Source organism: Columba livia, chromosome 2 (assembly GCF_036013475.1).
Source record: "Columba livia isolate bColLiv1 breed racing homer chromosome 2, bColLiv1.pat.W.v2, whole genome shotgun sequence".
In the NCBI taxonomy this organism is placed as follows: domain Eukaryota; kingdom Metazoa; phylum Chordata; class Aves; order Columbiformes; family Columbidae; genus Columba; species Columba livia.
In genome coordinates this window covers 50,955,468-50,978,569 of record NC_088603.1, presented here as the reverse complement: position 1 = coordinate 50,978,569, position 23,102 = coordinate 50,955,468, and the positions used below count along the sequence as shown (strand labels likewise).

Below are 23,102 nucleotides of genomic sequence, written 5' to 3'. Positions count from 1 at the left end.
GCTGTGAGCACAGTGGCAGAATGATAAGGGAATTAAAGTTAACTGCTTCCTTAACTCCTGCATTTGGTAGTAGGTTGCTGCTCTCTTATTGCCTCCTGCCCAGTTAAAGTTGTTTCTTCTCTGCACAACTAGAGATCAGCATTGGTTCTCTTTTGCTTGTGAAAAATGGTTTGTGCGAAGATGGGCTGTCTTTGGCTTATAGTCCTAATGGGCTGGTGGCTTTACTTTAGTTGTGACAGACAAGCAACAGTTAATTTCCAGGTTCTCCTATGCAACTTTTATCATGTAAAACATGAGGTGGTCCACCTAGCTTTATAAAAGCTGAGATTGCTTTTTTGTTGTTATTGGATGATAACAGCTGAACCTGACTAGTTATCTTGATTTAAAGAATAATTTGAACAGCTGAGTATTTTTCCCTTCTCAATAGCAATACAGTGTTCATTTTGATGTGTTAAACATGGATTTAATTATTTTTTTTCCCAAAACGTCTAGGGGATTTGGGTGCTCAAGTCCCATTAATCCAGATTGCTTTAGGTCTCTTTCAAAATATCAGAAATAGTTCTACACATATATCTGAGGATTACTTAGCACACGTGATAGATGGTTTAGCATGTAGAAGTGATACTAGGAAGGCAGGTGAAAGACAGGTGTGGTGGTCAGGATCACATGCATATTCCTGTCAGTTTTAGGAAAGAAAAGTTAATATCAAAATGAGTGCAGTTTTCTTTCTTCAGAGTTTCTTAAGGTAAGAATGCATAAGAGTCTTAGGAACGTAAATGAACAGGTTTTGACCTGCTATTTCTCTAAAACCAAGAGATGTGAAACACAACCATTGACTTATTCTTCAGTCAGATTTGTCGGAGGGTTTGAGGCGCATGGTCTGTGGGTCAGAGCATCCATCCATAGCGGAGCAGCTCACGATGGGACAGCTGATCATGTTACAGACCACAGCTTTCTGCTGCTACTGTGGCTTTTGCTGAGAGCTGCGGTGGATGAGGAGGTGCTTCACGACCAGCTCACCCATTGTCACAAGGGTGGTTAGAACAGGGGAGTCAGACATCAGAGACTGGGGAAACTTCATCAGCTGTCCCATGGTAGGATGTCCCCACCCTAAGAGCCAGAACCCTGAACAGCATTCAGGAGGGATTGCTCAAGTAGCTTGTCTGATAGCAGAGACCGTTAAAATGTCAGTGTTAGTGAGATATGAAGTTACAGTTACACAGTGGGAATTTCCGATCACTTTTCCTCCTCTTTCCATGATGACTTACATTAAAAAGCACCTTCATCAGGAATTACCATCAAACTATTGAGTCATTTTGCCAGAGCAAGCAAGGGTTTGGTATTTACAGAAGTGCTGTGCCTTGTGCTGTGGAGTAGTCTAAGAAGATTTTATGAAGAAAGAGGCCCCATAATTTTTCAGACTTCTTTTATGACTAAAATGCTTACTGAGATTTTGAGTTAAACAGCTCCTATCACATATTCTCTAAGATTACTACTTTTATGAGCAAGCTCTGATTCCCTTGAAATTTCTAGCATCTATTCTCTCTGTCGCTCTTAACAGTGTGAGTGCATCTGTGCGTGTGTGTCTTGAAATGATTTGCTTGGAAGTCTACTTTACCTATCTGCTTGTGTTTAAACGCATAATGAATCAACACTGCTCCCCTCCCGCCCCCCCCCCCCTCCAGATACTTGAATCCTTATCTTACTCTAGTTACCCTGGAGATTGCTTTCATCTCTAGCTGTGCTATTACTAATGCTTATCCTTTAAGCCTGGCTTTTGACTTTTGCACTGCCACTTAGCATATGTTTGTGTGTGCAGGTGCATATTTGTAGCTATATATTTAAAAAACATGTCAATGTATGTGTGGTGCTGCCTAATGTAGAGAGCAGGAGTGTGTCTTGCTGCTTGATTAGTCCCAGTGTTGCAGCTCTTCTCTCTCATTAATTATTTGAAGCAGTGTCACTGGAGTGACACCTGGTGGGGTGTCTGATCATTTTAAGTTGAAAAGTACTTTCACCTGGATCCTAAACAGTTGTATCATTGTCACATCTGCTAAAAACAGGGTTATACATTAATACTAGTATTTTCAGCTCCATTATCCCAGCTTCCCCTCCAAAGCTGTAGGGAAAGCTGGATTAAGTGGTAGGATTAATCAATATTTCTGGGTGAGAAGAATAAATGGAACTGTTGAATTAAAGGAATTAAACTAACCTGAATTCCAACCACTACTGTTCTGAAGGTGAATATCCATATGCAGGTTTAATACAGTTTAAGTAATCCCTCTAAACTATACCTATTGTTAATGGGGATTAATTTTCATGTACAATTAGTAGTTTACAGAAGAGTATTTATGTACTAAAACCAGGCTAATTGACTAAATTTTTAAACAATACATGAGAAAAACTAGGAAAGATAAATTGACTGCTTAGTTTAATACTAGAAGAGTTATTTTTATCTACTTTTCAACCTATATGGCCTCTCTTCTTGGAATTATTTTTTCTTTTTATTTGGATCTGGTATAGTCTAGATTCTTAAAATACCAGAATTCCATATCTTTGTGGAAGTGTTCTTTCATGAAGATGCATAAGAATTTGGTGTAAGTTTTTAGAGGGCAGCCTTTCCTAGGGATGCTGTTTTATTTGTGGATTCATAAATAACCATTTTATGCAAAAAGAATGGATTGGGGAGAATGACAGGACTGGACCTGATTAAATTTTTTGCAAAGTCTTGTTGTCATCTTGTTATGAAATTCTTGATTGTTTGGAATGCTAATGATGACATTTTAAATCTAATTTAATTCTTGAAAGATATGCAATATTAAAAAATAAGCAAACAAAACCAAGCCCCCTACCCTCCAAAGCAAAACCAAAAGCTTCCAGATCATGTATTTGCGGAACAAAATATTCCTGTATAATTACAGTGGGTTTTTGAAAGACACTGTGTTTTTCTTGTTTGCTCTTTGATGTAGTTTTTTCATTTTGTCATAAATAATCAAAGCCACTGTGGACACCCTTAGTGACTATAGAAGAGAAAGGTGTGGTTTTGTTTTGTTTCTACTTACGAAATGTCAGCAATGGCAACTTCTGTTTTAGTGGAGGGCATCTGGGGAGTTTTGATGAACAAGAGCTCCTGTCTTAAATGAAGGGGCCACTGAAGGCTGCATGTCCCTTTCAAAAATCCCTAAATGTCAGATTACATCAAATCCAGTAAACTGGCTATTGGAGTTGCTACCTTGAAACTGATTTTCTGCTGTATTCCTCTGTACGGTAGTAAATGTTTTCTGTCTGAATGGTTGTTGGCTTATTTGTGTTGGGTTGGTGCAGGATAGCGGAGAATTACCAGTTACATTGCTTAATTATGGCTACAGTATTAGCCTCAGGTTTCCAATATACTGAGCATGGTAGTTCAAATCTGACTAAGTTTTTAAAATTTTATGCTTTTATTATTTGCATTAAAAATCAGTGGGACTATTCATGCTGTTTAGGTCGATTGTGTGCTCATGCTTGTTAATGCTTTAGTGGCAGGCAGTTTGGCATGCCCTTAAAGGTAATGCGCTGCTGGTTGTGTTGAGTAGCTGCCTCATTGAAATCATTACGGCTGCCGACTCTTTGGTGCCCTGACTATATGTAGAAATGAAGCTAATCTTTAAAAGCTGTTTTTTAACATGGAGAGTTCCTGTGCAGCTAGTCAAGGTTAGAACATATTCCTTATGTTGAATTTAAACCTGTTTTGAATTCAGTCGAGTGCATACAAAGATGCATTGAATCTCAAATTTGCAGGTGTAAAATGCAGTGCAGTGGCCTGCAAACTGTATGCAATTTGAGCTGCATGCTCGGATAAACTGTGGGAACTTTGCAATTTGCTTGACATGGTTGCCCATGGATAAACAAAAGGAGATGCATCTTCAGATTCAAAGAAATAAATTGAGACATTAACTACTGGAAAATTGCTGATCACTAGAAAATATCTTCTGGTGAATTTTTAACATATATCTGCTTCCTTGTAAGAAAAGGAACAAACAGTCTACTAACTTTCTGCTAATCTGCTTGATACAGAGGTACCAGTATGTAGCACTTCCATATGACATTCAATTAGGAGAATTTCCACAAGTTGCTAAGAAAAAGCTCGATTATTTTCTTCTGTTAGACCAAAACCTCTGAATTTATATGGGAGGTTTAATTAGAACCCTCTGATTTGCTTGAGCATTGCATGTAGTGTTCTCCTGGGGATTAGTTCTTCTCTTACAAAACTGCTTTCTTCCAGGTGTGACTGTTCTTGATGTCCATGTTAAATGATTTTGGAGACTGCTGCACGGCCTCTCTCGCTCTTCTGCTACTTCTTAGTCCCTAATTGGCTTCATTTTCCTGCCTTTCTGAAAGCTTCCTGCTGCTTTATTCCCTCGGTCACTGCCCTGCTGCATCACTGGTAAATGTTGTTATGACTCCTGTCTCTTGCAGCTTTGGAGATATGTTGTCCTTTACACTGACTGCATTTGTTGAGCTGATGGATCATGGGATTGTATCGTGGGATACATTCTCTGTGGCATTCATTAAAAAGGTAAATTTGTAATTGATGCTACCTGTTCTATATCAGTTTAAATTTTTGAGGTGAGTTGCTTTTTGTTTGTTTGTTTGTTTTCATTTGTTTTGTTTTGGGTTTTTTGATTCTGGTGGGTTTTTTTGATCATTCCCCCCCCCCCCCCCCCACCTTGGGTACATAATTTAGGTCACTGATCAAAATGGTGTATGAAAATGGGGTTAAAATGCTATTTCAAATTATAAATATTCGTAATTGCAGGATCTGGCCCAAATGCTATGGAATTCAATGGGAGTGAAAGGGGATCAACCCTGTATTAAGTTTAATACACAAGAAATTGCTTGCAATTGCGGTGTGACCTCCTTGTGCAGATACCATACAGTTAAAGCAAAAATTAGTATTTTGATTTAATGTAAAGTAAAATGAGCAATACCATATTTATTGAAACAGAACCAGCACCGAAGTGTTTCCTCTAGAGATATAGAAAGAAGAGAAAGGAGTTAATTGACAATTGAAATTAAGCTGATACCTACTGAGTGTATCAAGTTGAACTCTGCCCCGCCTGAATCTTGCAGCTGGGATCTGTGGTTTTGAAACTGATCTTTCTATGATTTATAACACTTTTTTGTGCATCTCCTACATGTAAGAAAATAAAAACAGCAGAAACATGAGAGTACTCTCTAAGTACAGAGATTTAACAGACTTCAGAAAAAGGGGTTTGTTACTGATTTAACCCTTTTCACTTACTATGAAAAAAACCCCAACCGAACAACAAAAAAACCCCATCTTGCACCTTTTTGGATTGAATTCAGCATTTATCTTAAGTTAAAATGCACTAGTACAGGTTTAAAAGACAGCAAAGTTACTTCACTAAAATGATACCAGAAGCAGTAATGGAACTAATATAAACTGTGGCAAAGATCTCTTCATTATACAGAGTGTATCAGAGCAAAGTCTTTGAATTTAAATTTTGTTAAAAAAGTACTACCACCAAAGGAAAGTACAGCTTTACTTTCGTTGTCAAAAGTGAAAGAAGAAACAATTATGGAAAGAGTATTAGATATTATAGCTCAGTTTTTTGTCATTAAACATAGATGCTATTTGTAAGAAAAATTTGCTATAATTAATCTGATTCGGGAGCTTTTTTTTTTCCGGTCTTGCAGTCTAGACAGTCTATTTAGATTATGGTGATTATTATTGTTATCTTTTAATGTCAAAGAAAATAGTACAACTGTTTTATAACTGACTTAATCAGATAGAAGGTCAAGCCTAGAATTCCTTATTTGCTAGGGGAGCCTATTAAGAAATGTAAGAAGAAGCTTGCTAAAATGAGTTTAAATCAATCTACTTTGTTAGTGACTCAAAATGACTGGCTTTGTTTAACCTTATCAACATCTTTTGCCCTGTGGGTTGCATAGTACCTACAGAAGAAATGCTGAGTGCGCCCTTGTTCATGGCTCATCTCTTCTGTCTGGCACTTCCATACCTTTCCCCGATAGTGGCCAAATTTACAGAACAAAACAAAAGACACAAACTAAAGCATTCCTGCCAAGTACCTATGAAAACTAGAACTGGCAGTAAAAACCCGAAGTGAAACTGGTGGACCAGAAAGGGGCAAAGGAGAAGAATAGGACAGTTAGAAGAGAAACAGAAGGATAAAGAATGACAAAATAGAGGAAGGAGGCACAGGTGTGTCCTGACCTGTAATGATGTTGGGAGCCAGAACAGTGGGTCTCTGTGGGCAAGAGGCAAACCTAAAGGAGCACCTTTGGACCAGGTCTCTCTGGCAGCAGTTGGCAGCTTTATTCTCTGTTGCCTCTCTGACCTTGGCTTTTGACAGGCCACTTGAGGTTGCTGACAGGGTGGTAACTCAAGTGGTTTGCAGGATGGATAAGGGAGCTGATAAGTTTTTGCTAGCTGAGGGGGAACTTTGCAGTCCTGCTTCAAGTGCTTTGGCCTTTTGAAGCTGTCTTCCGTGTTAAATGGAAGCCAAACTGGAATGGGCAGGAATTAATCTGAACTTTTTTCTTGAATAGTTTTCTGGCTTAAATGTAGAAGCTGGAGGAGACCTCAAGGGGAACCTCCAAGTGCTTATAATGACTAACTGCTTGGTGTTAGATTCAGTCTCCTTCCTATCCTTTGGGTACATAAAGGCTGCTGTTGCAACTGCTGCAAGTAAGAATTGACACTTTCAAGGAGAGCTTTGTTCCTTATCTTAAGGGAATATAGCATCATTTGAAAAAACTTCCTTATGATATGCAAGATTCTCTTAAGACCTTGTTCTTGCTTATGACAATAAAGTTCATTTCTAGCTTCCATAGATGCCTAAAGGATTTTGATGCCCAGTTATTAGAGAATGTCATGGTAATGGGATATCAAAGAATGCTATACAAATTTGGTAGTCCCATCCTTATTCCTACAAGAGGAGAAATCAAGTTTGTAGTATTGGTTGAGATAGTTAATAGTATCTTTTAGAATTATTTATGTAATTGCTGTTTCATAACTGCATGTGCAGAATCTTAACCTCGATGAATTCTTTGCCTTCTAAAATGTACTGTGCAGGAAAAGGGGGTGGCAGCAGGGAAAGTATCTCTGTGTCTCACAGATGTCACTTGTTTTTTCTGTCTTCAAGTGCAACTCTAGTTCCTTACTTGGAGATAAGATGCACACTTCAAATTTTGACTATGCATTAGGACTTACAGAGAACAAAACTACAAAACTTTGACAGATATTTCTGTACATTCCTGACATAAAATTGATCCAGGCAATAACTAATAATATATCACTGCTCAGAAGATCTGATCTGTTTCCTTCACTGTTCTTTCCCTGAATGGTTTTTGTGGGTGATGCAGTTTGTTTTGGTTTGTTTTAATTTTTTGTTTTATAATTTTGAAATATCTCCTGTGCTTTAAGTGATGCTGAAACAGGAAAAGAGTTCAGATGATATAATTCAGTTTGCTATAGATGTCTCATCTACCCTCACTTTACATGTTTATCTCCTGCTTGAGCACTGGGGCTGAACATGAAAAGGCATTCTGATTCCTAATTTCCCTTTAAATTGATAACAGGAAGTTAAGCATCCATCTTTTGTGTGTTGTTATATATGTCCTGATAGGACTATGCCGATTTTAAGGTTTCAAGTATTTTGCCGAACAAATAGTTTTATCCTTAATGAGACACACACATGGGGCAAGTTTTCATGTGAAAGTGCGAAGCAATGAAGTTGCTTATTTCTGGATGAGAGGCTGTATTTTTGTGAGCTTGCATTATTTTTATCATCAGAATTTTTGAGTGCAGGATTATTTTTAGATGTTGAAAGCCCTCCCTCCACATGGTGCTCAATAAGCAGAGAACAGCAAATAACACACATTTGAACTCCTATTGATTTTTGTCTCTTTTCAAGAAGGGTCTTTTTTTTCCCACATCCAGAACTTCAAGCATGGTAACATAATTTCTTTTAAATCTAATTTTGCTCCTTCTGGAACTGGCATGCCCTATTTATCAGGGTAGACAAACCTGTTATTTCTGGTCACACTTCAGGCTTCAGCAAGGTAGATATGAATATACATAGCTTGACATGCAAGTTACCTAGCAGATGTTTTGCATGTATGTTTGGTGTGGTATGTCACAGCTTTTGAAACACACAAACCAGCTTCATACCTTGGGTTTGTGTTTATGATTGAAAGACATTATGGTCCAGGGTCAGAAGAATAAATATGTCTAAGGCAGCATTTCCTAAGATGAGCTTTCAGTTATCTATACTGTTATATTTCTGCAGGCCACTGAAATGAATATGTTATATCCCAGTGGATGTTTACAGTGCCACTTGAAATATCACGGGAAGGAGCTGCAGCACCAAGAATAATTCATACATGTCAGGGCTTCTAAAGAGGATGGTGACAGAAGACTGACAAGTAGGGACACAGTCTGGACATATTGTATTCCTTCTGCACAATTGATCTGTGGATGCCTGATGACTGTGAGGCACCCATAGTGTGTGTGGTTTATTTTCTGAGCAGTGCAGAATTGCTCTGTGCGGACACTGTGTGTATTGGGGGCTTTCCGGACATGGTGCAGCTCTGGCTTCATAGTATCAGAACACAACTGGATTACCATGAAGGAGAGGAAGGGTAGCACAGTGCTTCTGAGACACAGCTGGTTACTCCAAACAGTACAAGGTGCATCATACACTAATGTAAATATTACTTGGGTTCAAGGCTTTCAGGCAGGAGATACTGAAAGCCCAGAGTAGAAAAAGGCAATAATTGAGTTGCTTCTCTCCTCCTATTCCTTATGCATGCATGGATTGGTTCATTATTTTCTGTAAAGTCAATGTGTATTTCCTGAAGTATGTTATATTCAGCATAGCATGTTCTTTTTGTGGTAATGCAAACCAAGTAGCAGAGAAAACAGCTCTGCAATAAACACAGCAAACTGCACTGCAATAGATTAGAGTAAGAAAAACCTGTCCCTCTTTACTTGTTGCCTCCAACCAAAGTTGCAGAAAGGGCATTTTGCTCTTTCAGCACTACTGAAAACGTCACAAGTGCAAAACAATGTTATTGTCTACATGTCAGTATTTAACTGTGAATTTTACAGGCAGCTAGGCAGTTTTTCCAAGCATGAGGACATGCCTTTCTTCTTCCAAAGGGAAAATGATGCTGAGGTCTAAGCAAATATCTGGAGTCAGAAACAGTATAATCGTGTTATTGGCTTATAGTATGAGTAGCGAAGAAGTGTGTGGACTTGAAGTCTTCTGGAAAGAACGCATCAAACTTGAGACAAGTCTGCCGTAGTCTGTTATTTGGCTGTAAAGAGCAAATAACTGTGGCCACACGACATTTCTTGCCTCTGTCTGTGCTTCCTCTGGTACCTTTCAGCTTGACTGTGCTGGTATCGGTATATTCTAGGAAGCACCAGGCAGTGCTTCACATCAGCAGAAGGCAAAATTCTTCCCAGGAAGCTGAGTCCAAGGACCATCAGCATGTGGAAAAACATGCATTCCTGCATCTTACTGCACAGCTGTGTTGGCTCTGCAGATGTGTGCAGCGTCTCATTGCCATGCTGCAAAAAAGGGGAGGTCAGGCCTGGTTTTCATTAACATGCCATTTGTTTGTGGCAGCTTCCAGTGAAAGTGAAGGTCATGAATGCATGAACACTTACCCGGACTGGGCTCTACACAGAGTTATGGAACGAGTTGTGCTGCTAAATGATCTTCCACAGAGTTTTAATTTGTAGCCTGGAGAGAGGTTCCAGTGTTGCTGGTAACAGCAAGGCGAGGGGGGAAAAAAGAGCATGTTTTGCTATAGAGCTGGATGTACATTTATCTTTTGAAACAGTTGCCTTGAGTGTTGAGATATTTATTTAGAGAAAACTGGCTGCCCAAATTTCTGCTGGAGAAAATGAGAAGTATTTTCCTTGTCTTGTCCAAAGTTTTACTCACAAAAAATATAATCATTCTAGTTCTTTAATGTTGATTTATCATGTTCGTAATGTAATGTTGAAGCATTTATTTCAGTGGTGTGAATATTAACATAAATCTGTGGTGATTTTTGTCATCTGAAGAATCTGTGCCACTGTGTCCTTTGAAGGTATCTGCAGTGCCTGGTTAATTTATTTCAGGTATTCACTGATACTCGGCATGTGGTCAAGACTCTGTTTATTCTAATGCTTTTCTGAGCCACATCCACAGTTTTCTTTTTTCCCTTTCCTCGCTTTCATGACAGGATGTAAATTATCTAAATGTTTGAATTTATAGATAGCAAGCTATGTGAACAAATTCGCCTCGGACATCTCTATCCTGCAACGGTCGCTAGCAATCCTGGAATCCATGGTGCTCAATAGCCACGACCTATACCAGAAGGTGGCACAAGAGATCACAATTGGGCAGCTAATCCCACATCTGCAGGGGTGAGTGTCTTCAACTGCCAGCAGATATGGTGGGTCTCTTTTTTGTCGCGATATGAGCATAGGATGTAGAGAGAGTGATGTAAAGACTGGCAACCTCCTGATTGGTAACCAGCTTTCTGGAGTTGCTTGTTAACAGATTTTTTTTTTTCCTTTGCAGTAAGCTGCCTGTGTAGTTGGAAGTGGGGAATGAAGATAAGAGCACCCCATAGTAATGAAATGCTTAATCCTGTTAGCGTGCAGATGGGGTTGTTTAGTTTGCCAGCATCTAGGAAGTGTGTAAGACAAAAATTGGTCAGCTTTTGCTGCAGGTATATTTGAAAAAGGAGAGTTTTTTTCTTAATAATGTGTGGTGGTTAAATGGATGGAAGCTGCCTCTTGTAGCATAGGGTTATGTATTGTGAACCATGGTTATGCCTGCCTCCCATCTGGGACATTTTTCACTCACCTGAAAAGCTTTTAATACCAGCAGGTTCATTTCCAGAACCCTTTAGAGAAGATTCCCCTTTCTATCTCTAGTTGTGGGCATCAGGTAGAAGCTGCTTGTCTGGGCTCCTGACATGAGCAGTGGAAGGTCAATGGCACCTCAGAGGTGTGATTCATTCCACCTTTCCTGGGTGCTGAGTCTCCCTCTAGAACATCTTGTCTCTCTTAATAATAGAGACTACCTGGTCATGACCAGTTTGAACTAACTGCCTGACTTTACGTGGTTAACATTAAGTGCAAAGAGTCCTTCCACTTTTACCTTCAGTAAGGCAATTGGAAGATCAGTTTCTACAGCTTGTGTGTATTCACATTCTTCTGTTGTGTTTATAATTTTCCAAACAGGACGGACCAAGAAATCCAAACATATACCATAGCGGTAATAAATGCACTTTTCCTTAAAGCACCGGATGACAAGAGGCAGGTAAGTTGGGTCTTGTATATCTATAGATCTGTAGGAAAAGTGTGTCATATTCATACCTGCAGTTGTTCCAGTCACACTTTTCCTGCAGTTAATTCAAACTGTAACTTCCTCTGTTTTTTCATGCTGTTATAATATCACTCATTTTAATGGAGCTACCTCCATCTCCACCATTATTAGTAGGAATTCAGCACTCTTCTGTGCATTTTTAGTTCCCTGTAACCTCACATGAACCATATTGACTGTGGCTGGCTGTAGTATTTATTGTACTGAACTCTTTGCCAGCAGAGCTTGTAAAACTAGGCTACATTTTGGTAAACTGTTCCCCCCATGGATTTTTTAATAAAAATTGCATTCCTTTTGAAAACCAAAATATCTTGCCTTGTAAGTATTTAATGACTTTTATGGTATACTATTTAAAGTTAAATTTAGTGCCTGAGATCAGAAGTCTCAGAAGGAAATATTTCAAGATTGCTAGTTGCTATTAAATGAGGATGGAATGCCATGTGTTATGAAATAGAGAAGTTTTATCCATATTTATCGAGTCATTAGCCTGTGTCAAAACAGATTTAGTCATTTATTTATTTAACATTTTTGTCACCAAGAGCAGCGATGTTAATTCTTGTGGTGACATTCTGTTAGTGTGCAGAACAAGTTCATTGAGAGCTGCAGAGCACTTCTGACAAGGACTTTCTTTAAGTTTATTTACATTTTTAAATGCTGGAGATTGTTTAAACAAACATCAAAGCCCTAACTGGTATTTTTTCTTTTTTTTGCTTCAAAAATTACAAACAGGGGAAAGTAAAATGATGGATTAATTAAAAAATAAGTCTCTTTTCCCCACTCCTTTTGTCCTTCTACCTCTAATACCTTCTGCTATTAAGGGAAGAAGTCACCTCGTGAACCAAAATTGGAGTAAGAACTCTCTTTCAATTTTGACCTAAATCTATGATAGGTCCTTGTAAGAAAACCAAAGGGACTGGTATGACGTGGATGATTACACTGTAGTTAAAGAAAGGATTTAAATTGATGCTGTTATCTGAATTTCCTTTTTTTTCCCCCCCCCTTCTCTATTTGTAATGCAAAAAGCCAAGAATTTATTTGTTTTCCTTTTTTGATGAGGGCTCCATTGTTGTTTTTCTTCCTCTGCCACTGTCAAGGACCAAATCATCTAGAGAAACCTGGGTTATTAAAACAAAACAAAACAAAAAAGACCTGTGAATTTGAGTATTGAAATGATACCGTGAATGTTCAAAACACTTTTTTTTTTGGCAGTTGTCTGCATTTTTATTAAGAGACATGCTGCTCTGTAAAGTGAGATGGCAAATTTTGTCAAAAAAAATCTTGTTCTCATCTGTTACTACAATACTTGTTTTAGAAGAGGCAGCTCATCAGCTGGTAATAGCCATACAGCCTTCTTGGAGACAAAGTTGATTTTGTTGCAGTAATTGATTTTTGTGAATGCTTGTTGCTCCTATCAGTTTTTGGTCCAGTGACAAAAACCAGTATCCCAATAAAGGCTTTTTAAATTACAGGTTTAAGAAAAATATGACAATTTCATAATCTTCCACAAAAAAGTAAAATAATAATTTCCATTTTTTTACCTCAAATGCAGAAAAGACTACCTCATATTGTTTAGCTGTCCATACTTTGGCAGTGAATATACTTTGACAAAACCAACCAGTCCATTCCCTGTAATGTGAAGTTATCTCATGTGCCTGGCACTCCCCCTGCAGCTCAGTTGTGCATTCCCAAAAGGGACGGAAGCATCTGTATCAGTTGTTCCTTTGCTGTTATGTGCAATTGAAACCTGCTCAGCCAGAAAAGGCTTAAAACCTAAAGCTGGCTTTCTCTTGTCTTTGCTCCCTTCTTCCTTCCTTATTGTTCCTGTGTTCTGGTGCAGCAGCCTTTATCTGGTATAAAGAAACCAGTCAACATCAATGGCTGCCTCCTGTCTCTAAACGAGAACTATTTTCTTTTTGCAAGCAAATTCTCATCATAACACTTGCTTTATTTACGTTGTTTCTGCAGCTGTATTTCACAAATCCAACTCTTCACGTTTCATGTAATAGTCTCAGTTATCCTGTTTTCTAATTTCTTCTTTGTTATAGGAAAATAACCAATATGTGCTCTGTATTACTCTTAAACTCTCACAAAAATCAGTAGGAATTTTAAAAAGATTGTTTCTCCTGAACATGAACATTTTTTTTTATATGGTAAACATGAACAATATTTTTTTATATGGTGCCAGCCTCACAGAATCACAGCACATCCTAAGAATGTCTTTACGCATGTGTCAGTGTTGATGTGATTTGTTGTGCTGTATTATGTGAGGCTGTGATACTTGAGCTTTATTTCCAATCAATGATCTACTAATTCCAAACATTACCCATTTGTGTACATATAAACGGTGTCTAGATAGCAGTGTGCAGTGTTATGCAAATCTTTAAATACTGCATTCTGAAAACAAGAATTTAAAAATAATTACATGGTGATAATTACTGTAAATTGTATGCATTGCATATGCTGGCATATGTCCACATACACACGCATGTTTCTATATTGATGGAAAAGATAATGAAATGTAAAAATGAGATATGGGCTTGTAGGTATGATTAAGATTAGACTCATGCTTGGTAAAACACTCCCTCCTATGCATTGTAGGACAGTTTGCAGCATGGATAGCCAGGATCAGCTGCTTAAGAATTAAAGCGTATTCACCTTGGTAGTGATTTCAGGCAGGTCTAGAAAGAGAAGTTAATTTAAGACAACATAGTGGACCAATGTCAACATTGCTACCAAAATACAGGGGAGAAGTATTATTTGCTATGGTGAAACAGTATTGAGTTGTAGCCTCATTTACTGAGTGAGAGCACTTGACATTAAACCAGCTATAAAATATGAATGTAAATAGGCATGTTGTTTGATGTCTTGTTTGAAAGTTCTGGCTGGATTCCATTCTGTCCTTCCTTCTGTGTTGTTTGGGGCGGGAGGAAGGTTGCGCTTGAACAAGTATGTGTAAATACTCTGTTTACACCACAGAGGTCTCTCTTGGGATCTTTGTTTCATTGCTAGTTTTGGATCACCCAAGTCCTCAGCTTGTGACATACTTTTCATTTTCTTTGCCCCTTTCTTCATAGTAGAGAAATCTGAGTTTGTGACCCCTGAAATAATGCATACAGTCGTATAGCTGATATGCTGCTTCATTTAATTTTTAAGTAATGCTGCAGAAAGTTAAGACCTAAAACCTTTTAAGTTAGTGTTCTATGTTTGGCACTAAAATACCTGCTTCTGGCTAATTTTATTTTATTTTATTTTTAAATTAAACTAAATCAGGAAATGGCAAACATTTTGGCACAAAAGCAGCTTCGCTCCATCATCTTAACTGTAAGTATGTAATTTTCAAAGTTATTTTTCACCAGCAGAGAAAAAGTGATTCCAGTTTTGTTGTTGATAGGTTTTATCTTAATATATTTTGCTTGCACTTTTGATATATTTTGAAGCATAATATACAAGATAAAGGTTTGGTTGTTGAATTGGGTTTAAAACTGATTATCAGAAAGGGTATTTTCCCAGTCAAATAAATTGTGGTTTCTTCATGAAAATGTTATACTGAATAAAAGAGAAATACCTCAAGCATTTTCTTCCTGTGGAGGATGTGAACTTTATTGTGCAGATGAGAGGTTGTCTGAGGAATTTATAGCAAGTCCTCTATGTTAAGGTTTGGAGCTGATGACAGCTGAGCAAACCACACAGGGCTTTCCATCCTGCAAAATGAACCTCTTGTGTTTTTTGGTTCTACAGATTATTCTGTCCTGATCTAAAATTGCACACAATTTATCACCACTTGCACAAAAGAAGCATGAAACATTGCTTGGAGTAAAGTTAATGGATGTAATATAAAAGACTCGCATCTGCTATAATGGAAAATCAGAGGGATTTTGCCTTTGACCTTGGAGTATATTGCATCTTCAAGGGAATAAGGAAAAGTGTGCTTTCTCCGTTATGAGATACTTTGCAATATAAAACAAACCAAACAACAACCAAACAACCTGTCACTCTTTCGCATTCATTATTATAATTTCAGTGGCACACACAAAAACCCAGAATTTGTTTCAGCAGGCATAGTTTTACACTGCTTGTGTTCATAAAATATTTGGTATAAGCATGTGAATAATAAAGCAAAATTTCTGCAGTGCCTTTTGGCTGACAGATTTGTTTGTTCTCTGGAGCTGTACAATATCAGTTGCTGTATCCATCTCCTACTTGATGACTCTTTCCTTATGTATGCTCTGCTGTGTTTAGTGACCTGGGTCTGTTTCCCATATAGAACTCCTTGGTGTTTTTAGGCACACCGGGGATTTTTAAATTGTTCCATCAGCTTGATATCTGCTTTCTGAATGGGGTAATTCTGCACATATGGGGCATTGTATGCTAATATATTTCTGAACAGTCTTCCATGTACAGAGCAGAGTTGTCTGATAGAGGTAGGACTGTGGTGTGATGTTGACTCCTGCAGCAGTAGCCCTGTTACATCACTGTGTTTGCTGGTTGTGTTGCAGGCTGAAAACTTTTCTGCTCAGGAAGCTACTGTCTTAAATATTCTCTTAATATATACTTATACACTTATTTATTTATTTATAATGCAGAGCTCTAATGCTTTTAGTAAGGAGTTGATTTTTCTTTGAAGTGATTTCTCAGTAGTGATTTTTTTTTCTCATGCCACTTCTCAACATATGCACAGGCTCTATCTAGTGGCCAGAAGGAGAAAGCTTCGATACATTGTTATTGTGAAGTCCTTTCTCTTAAAGCTACTTATATAGTACCTTTATCAGTAGTGTTATTCCTGGTTTGATTTTCTTTTTTTCTGAAGTATACATGCATAGCAAACGTGTACTTACAGAAATGAAAACACCTGAGTGCACTTGATGACATTTTCTGATAAAATGGCATTTTTCTTTGCAGCACGTTATCAGGGCACAGAGGGCCATCAATAATGAAATGGCACACCAGCTTTATGTTCTGCAAGTACTTACCTTTAACCTCCTGGAAGACAGAATGATGACAAAAATGGATCCACAGGATCAGGTAAGCGTCTGGCACGATCTGGTCAGAACAGGAAGAAGGCAACTGCTCATTGTTGTGCTTAGAGCTCTTTATGGAGGAAAAGACACTGCTAGGAGTGCTTACATAATTCCTTTTGTTCTCTCTCTTTCTCTTTGTGAAGCTGGGCTATGTTTTCTGGTTGTTAGAAGATGTACTAGTTATTGCATTCTTTATGCAAAAGTGCAATAAAATGGGCAGAACTTTCTCCTTAGCATGTACCCTGTTTCCCTGAAAATAAGACAGGGTCTTATATTAACTTTTGCTCCAAAATATTTTGCTTTTTTACATGTATAGCTGCCTGGACAATATTTAAATTGAGTTTTTAATGAACTGTAAATAGGGCTGCTTTTTGGAGTAGGGCTTACATTTCAAGCATCCTCAAAAATCCCGAAAAATCATGATAGGACTAATTTTCAGGGTAGGTCTTATTTTCAGGGAAGCAGCATAGTTCGATGAACTAAGTTTGGTGTCATCCTGAGCTAAAACTCCCAGCAGTAGTCCAGCTTTTGTTTTTTTTTCTGTACTTCTCAAAAGCAACAGAGATGTATGGTCCTTCCTAAAACTACTCCTGTAGAGCTAAAATGAATGTTTAAATGAAAACTATGTGATGCGCTAGAAGTGAAGTTAATTTGTGTTACAATAAGACCTATTTTTGTCACTGGGAACCTATATAGTAGTTGTTAATGTGTTTTTGTTTTTTTTTTTTTTTTTTATTGTTATTGCTTGCCTTGCCCAAATACCAGCTTTGGTATTGTTCATTGTGAAAAAAGAGACACTCCCCTAAGAGATTCAAGTTTAAATTTGAGTCAATGAGCCATAGAGAAGTTGCATTTTGTTTCTTTGGTTTTGGGGCCTTTTTTTAAGCCCTGTACAAGGAAGAAAGTGATTTCATTTTGAAGAGTTGTGTTAAGATTTGCTGATAATTTCAAGAGAAGGAGGTGGGAGAGTGAGGTGGTTGTAAACATAAGTAACGTGATGCTGTAGGATTTCACCCTTCCTGTTTCTCAAGTTTGAGGCAGGAAAGTTTGACTTTCAGTGACATACACGCAGCTACCTAGTGCGTATCTCTATAGAGACTGGCTAACACAGTGTTGTTAGTATTGATGGCAGGATGATTATCGCCATCTTGAGACATTTGTAGTGATGTGTAACTGCACTAATTCCTCTCTTGCCCATTTCTATACTGGCAAAAATGGACAGTTACCAAAATGAATGCAGCGTACTGAGCCATTTTAATTTCAGCCAGCAAAGTACTTAAGTACCAGCTTAATTTGAAATGTGTGTGATCTCTTAGCTTCTCTGGTTTCATGCCTGTGGTTAAAATTAAGTGTGCAGTTAGTGGCCTTGCTAACATGGGTCTAGCTTCTCTAAGTCAACACTTAACTATGTACATATGAACCCCACAGATGTGAAGACTTTGGAAAATGGGAACCACAACATCCTTCTTGCTGACTGTCTCTCTGAGTATGAAGTGGGGAATTTAGTCAAAGAAAGGTTGGGCAGTGGAGGGGATACAGTGTTTCAAAACAGCTTTTATGGTACTGGTTATTAAAGTGAAATGTAAGTTATTTTAACCAATTTTTTTAACCTTGTTTTAACATAGGCTCAACGAGATATCATATTTGAACTCCGAAGAATTGCATTTGATGCAGAAACTGAACCTAACAACAGTAGTGGCAGTATTGAGAAACGCAAATCTATGTATACTCGAGACTATAAAAAACTCGGATTTATTGTGAGTATTTTTGTGTAGTGGTACACTGGAAGCGGCTGAGTGCATCTGTTGTAGGACATCCTATAATAAGTCACTTCTCTTACTTGGTCTTCTGGCTATTTCCTACAAGGGAAATGCATAGTTTCTGTGATGCTGTGGTTGTTTTTTGTTGTTGTTATTGTTTTGGTATGTGTTGTGTCTGGTGATAGTATTGTTTGTTTGGTTGGTTTTGGGGTCTTTGTTTTGTTTTTAAATCTTGTTAACTCCATGTGATTGCTTTAAAGTTAGGGTTAATTGGAAGAAATAACTGAGGCTGAAGCACATAGTTTTGCATGACATGCCATAATTAAAATCTCTTTTAATGATATCTTGTATGAAGAGGCATTGTCTAATGGATCTGTGGCAGACCTGTAAAGACATTGTGGTCTGTTTGTAGTGATGTGGACTGAAAAGCTAAATAAATCTGAGGTAGAATTCTATGGTATTTACTTGTAGGGCCATGTGTCTTGGTTACTTGAACTGCTTTAATTTTTGAGTAGAGGATGCAGAATCTCTTATCCTGACTCAATCAGACAAATTTCAGTTCTGGTCTTGGCTGAAATGTGTCTGTGAACAGAGCACAGTCTGGTTAAACTGTTACATACAGTCATATTAATGAAGAATATGTATTTTTTCCCCTCTGGAAACAGAGCATGCACACATACACTGCAATCAGTATTTTGATTTATCGTTTACTTTAGGTCAGCATGCAATTTTATTTATCCTTAGGTAAAATTGTATGCTTTCTATCTTATGTGATTCATTACTTTTGCTTTTGGCTTGGCAAATTTACACTGAATATGGTACAGCAGCCACAGTTATAGACAGGGCGGTTTTAAGCACTGATGCAAGCCAAAGCTTGCTTGCAGTTTGAGCGCTCTGCTCAGCTCCGTGGAGTGGGGCTCACCATTGTCCAGTTCCCTTGTGGTTTTGGGAGGAGGCTTTCTGGGTTCTGATGGTTGTTTTCATTACTGATGAGTGAGGAAAAATTACTGCTGTCTCAGTGTTGTTATATCTGTAAGGAGTTGTAAGTAAATAGGCTGAAAGGGAGGAACTTGGCATTTTGGGATGGTAGGCGTGATAGTAAAATTAGGGCTTTGAAGAAGCTTTTGAAATTTAATGGGGTGTTTTTTTGTTGTCTGTGAATCTGTTCTCAGTTCCTATGTGATTAGAGTCCACTGCTATCTCAACTTCTGAGATGGGCAGCTCCTATGGTGAGATGAGCAGAGGACTTTGTGCCCTGAAGGCCAAAACTAAATGAAAAATGCCAGGCTCTGGCTTAGAGACCGATGGGCTGGATATGGAGCCTCCAGCTTGTGCTGAATGAGAACAGAGGTGGGGATCACTGTAATAGGAGAGGGAAAAGTAACAGGTGGCAAAAAAAGAAATGGTGACAAGCACAGAAGGAATGATGGGGTCTGCTAGAGTTGGGGGACTGTAATACAGAGATTGTGGCATATGGGATAATGAGAGAGATCAAATTTAAAACAATTGTCCTGTGGTTCAGGCTGATAATTTCTGGATATCTGCTGCTTGCTCTAGCTTTATGAGATGTTGAAGACTCTCAGCTCTCACAGCCATCACTTGTACCTAAGTATCTAGCACCTCTGAAAATCTGATCTTGCTTCCTTAAAGCTGGAGTTGGAAAACATAAAGCTGGAGTTGGAAACATGTAACAGAGCATCCAGCAGAAGCTGAACTGGAACTAGCCAACAGACCTGAATTCCAATCCTGTTTTTCTGCTGCTTAACAAGGACTACAAATCACTAGTTTTGCTGGCTGCCACTAGTTCTTCCAATGCTTTTATTTGTCCTACAGGTTGTATATTGATTCTACAGAGCTGAATTAGCAACAGCATGTTTTAGCTGATAGAGTTGTGAGGAAAACACTTGGTGTGAATCAAAATGTGTGCCTGTCTTGTCTGAGTTTGCAGGAGCACTTTTGCTGTGCCTGTGCAGCAGGGACTCATCTGTTACCTTTGTTACTCTCACATGGGCTGTTCATTGGGAAGCCTACTGAAAAGACGCCAACAGTTGTCAAGGGCAACTGCAGCACTGTTTACTGTTTAATTCTGATAGCCTTCCACAGGGAAATGGGGAGCGAAGTCTAGGAGGGAATGGGAGCTGGGATCAAAGCAATGAAGAAAATGTGGGGAAGGAGTAATGGGAGATAAGAAAAAAATATGGGAAAATGAGCTGTGAAAGAAGCACCATAACAAGGATCCCAATGGGAGGTAGGTTATCCCAGTAACGGTGTAATGAGGCAATGTACAAATGATAAAAATGTCACTTGTGAACTGTGAGGAGAGTTATTCTACTCTTGTACAGAAGTTTTATTTTGAGCTAAGAGTACAGGTGACCCTGCATGTACAACTTGATCTCCAGCCTTGGAGATGGGCTGTGCTCTGGCTGGACCCTGGTTAGTCTGGCTGCCTTTACCCCATCTACTTCTTTTCAATCCATCAGTAAAGTGTCTTCAGTACTTTAATAAGTCACAGGTAGCGGGATGAGTTAGCAAACTGATCTGTGCTCTGAAAAATGGGAGGTTTCCCTTCCCCCTTTTTGGCTGTGTGGCACAAGAAAATATCCAGCCAAATAAGAGGCTGCCTTCAGATGCCAGTCTTCACTGGTGGTGGTGGTCAGGATGCTAATTTATTGAACTGATTAAATGTTCTTTCCGAAAGGGAGAGCACAACCACGTCTAGCCATCAAGTTGTTCCTGGGCTGCTTGTTCTCTTTCTCTATTGAAATGCAAGAATTCTGTTCATTTCTCTTGGCCACATCAAAAAGCTTTGCCCCACTACAAATGTAATGTCAACAAGAGACAAAGTCCAGATGTGGTTTCAGAAGTTTACAATATCATTAGTAAAACTGCATAGTTAGAGACCTCCATCCAGTTAAAGAAACCACAAGGCCTTTCCAGATGGTCATGATGACCCATGCGAAGTTTCTTATAGGCAAAGAGATTTTCAGATGACACAGTCTTGAGGAGGTTTATTAAAATCCTGATGAATACAACAAAAAATAACCCAGTTAGGAGATCTAAGATACATGCCACCCTGTTGAATTGTTTTCCGAGTCAATTGCAAATTAAATAGCCTGAATTTCTTCTTTCCCTCCTCCTCCTTTTAAAATATTTTTTGTCAGGGAAATCCCAACCAATGTTTATCCCTGTCAATTCTTATAGTAGGAATAGAGTTTTTTAGACTTTCAAATAATAACATAGTTCAGTGTTAGAGATATTTAAAAGATAAAGCCACATATATTGGTAGTGATAAATTAATCCTAAAATTCCGTATCTTTTCAAATGATTTAGTTTTGTTGAGCTCATTGAAGGTGAAGCTTTTGAAGTTTTCTTGCATTTGAGTAAACTTAATTCACATAACCAAGTCAGACAATAAATACAACTTAAGAAACTGATATCCTGTGCATTATAATTGGAATTCTTTAAATGTCATTACCTGTCATTAAGAAATTATAGTGAATGTGTTTGTTTAGAGGCAGATCTGACCAAATTCTAAGAAACTTAAATAGGTTAAAAAGTTGGGAGGAAAAAAAAAAAGATCTCATCCTAGAACAGGTTTTCTTAAGCTTGCAGTGTGCAGAGCTCCTGAGGTTTTTTGTTTGACGTTTCTTCAATAGAATATAAATGGTTTGTAAGACTGCAAAAAGTCAATATGGAAAGTGATTTAATAATTCTGTCATGACACACTGGAATTTATCAGTGTAGCAAAATAAAATGTGAGTTAGTACAGGGGATATGAAGTCAGTAAGGAACTGTCTGATAAAAGGTGACAATTAAAGGGAAATGGAGAATGGTGGGATCTTCAAAAGGGAGGCATGGACTTGACTTTCAAAATATTAGTGGTGGTGGCATAAAAGAGTCATATGCTGATGAAATCTTCTTATGCTGCAAATCTGGGAGGCATCAATGAAAGAGCCACTGTGTTGTTCACAAATTAGATGACCTTTTGGGTTAAAGAAATAGAAATGTGATTTTATACAGTGATACAGAGTGCAGTGGTGTTCATTTAGGACCACTTCAAGAATTTCTTCTGTACACAAATATCTAATCTGTGAGAAAAGAGAGACACTGCAATGTAGCCATAAAATCAAATGTTAAGCTAGGATATATCTGGAAGGACATTTTTATAGCAGCTAAACTGTTAGGGCCATTTTCTGCATTTCTGAGACATCATCTATTAATAGAACACTGTTCCATTTTAGTTACCTATGCAGTGACTTGTGGACTGATTCAGTCACAGAATCATGGAACAGTTTGGGTTGGAAGGGACCTTCAAACATCATGTAGTCCAAGCTCCCTGCAATGAGCAGGGACATCTTCAACTAGATCAGGTTGCTCAGAGCTCCATCCAGCCTGGCCTTGAATGTCTCCAGGGATGGGGCATCTATCACCTCTCTGGGAAACCTGGGCCAGTGTTTCACCACCCTCAGTGTAAAAAAATAATTGCTCATGTCTAGCCCAAATCTCCCCTCTTTTAGTTTAACTCCATTACCACTTGTCCTGTCATAACTGAACCTGCTAAAAAGTCTGTTCCCATCTTTTTTATGGGCCCCTTTTAAGTACTGAAAAGCCACAATAAGGTCTCCCTGGAGCCTTCTCTTCTCCAGGCTGAACAACCCCAGCTCTCTCAGCCTGTCCTCACAGCAGAGCTGTTCCAGCCCTATATAGGATGAGTGCAGAGGGTGAGACTTGTGCAGTGATGAGGGCAATGTCTTTCAAGAGATGACTTTAAATGGTTGGCTTTTTTAGCCCACCAGGCTGAAGGCTGTAGAAATATCAAGTGTGTGAATGCTGAGAAGGAGGAAGTCATATGTAAGCTAAAAGGCAGTGATGGCAATCAGTTTATGGAAAAGATTTTGGTTGGAATGATG

General features: G+C 38.4%; 1 protein-coding gene across 10 annotated transcripts in view; it reads left to right on the top strand.

Annotated features, from left to right (window-relative positions):
* The window catches only part of ELMO1 (engulfment and cell motility 1), a 315,282-nt gene that overhangs the window by 99,613 nt on the left and 192,567 nt on the right, over positions 1 to 23,102 (top strand). For all 10 annotated transcript variants that reach the window (XM_065051841.1, XM_065051834.1, XM_065051836.1 and 7 more), the window contains 6 exons: positions 4,459 to 4,558; positions 10,296 to 10,447; positions 11,273 to 11,351; positions 14,685 to 14,735; positions 16,314 to 16,436; positions 18,058 to 18,189. In XM_065051841.1, coding sequence (XP_064907913.1) covers positions 4,459 to 4,558; positions 10,296 to 10,447; positions 11,273 to 11,351; positions 14,685 to 14,735; positions 16,314 to 16,436; positions 18,058 to 18,189 — 637 coding nt within the window. The remainder of the gene's footprint in view (positions 1 to 4,458; positions 4,559 to 10,295; positions 10,448 to 11,272; positions 11,352 to 14,684; positions 14,736 to 16,313; positions 16,437 to 18,057; positions 18,190 to 23,102) is intronic.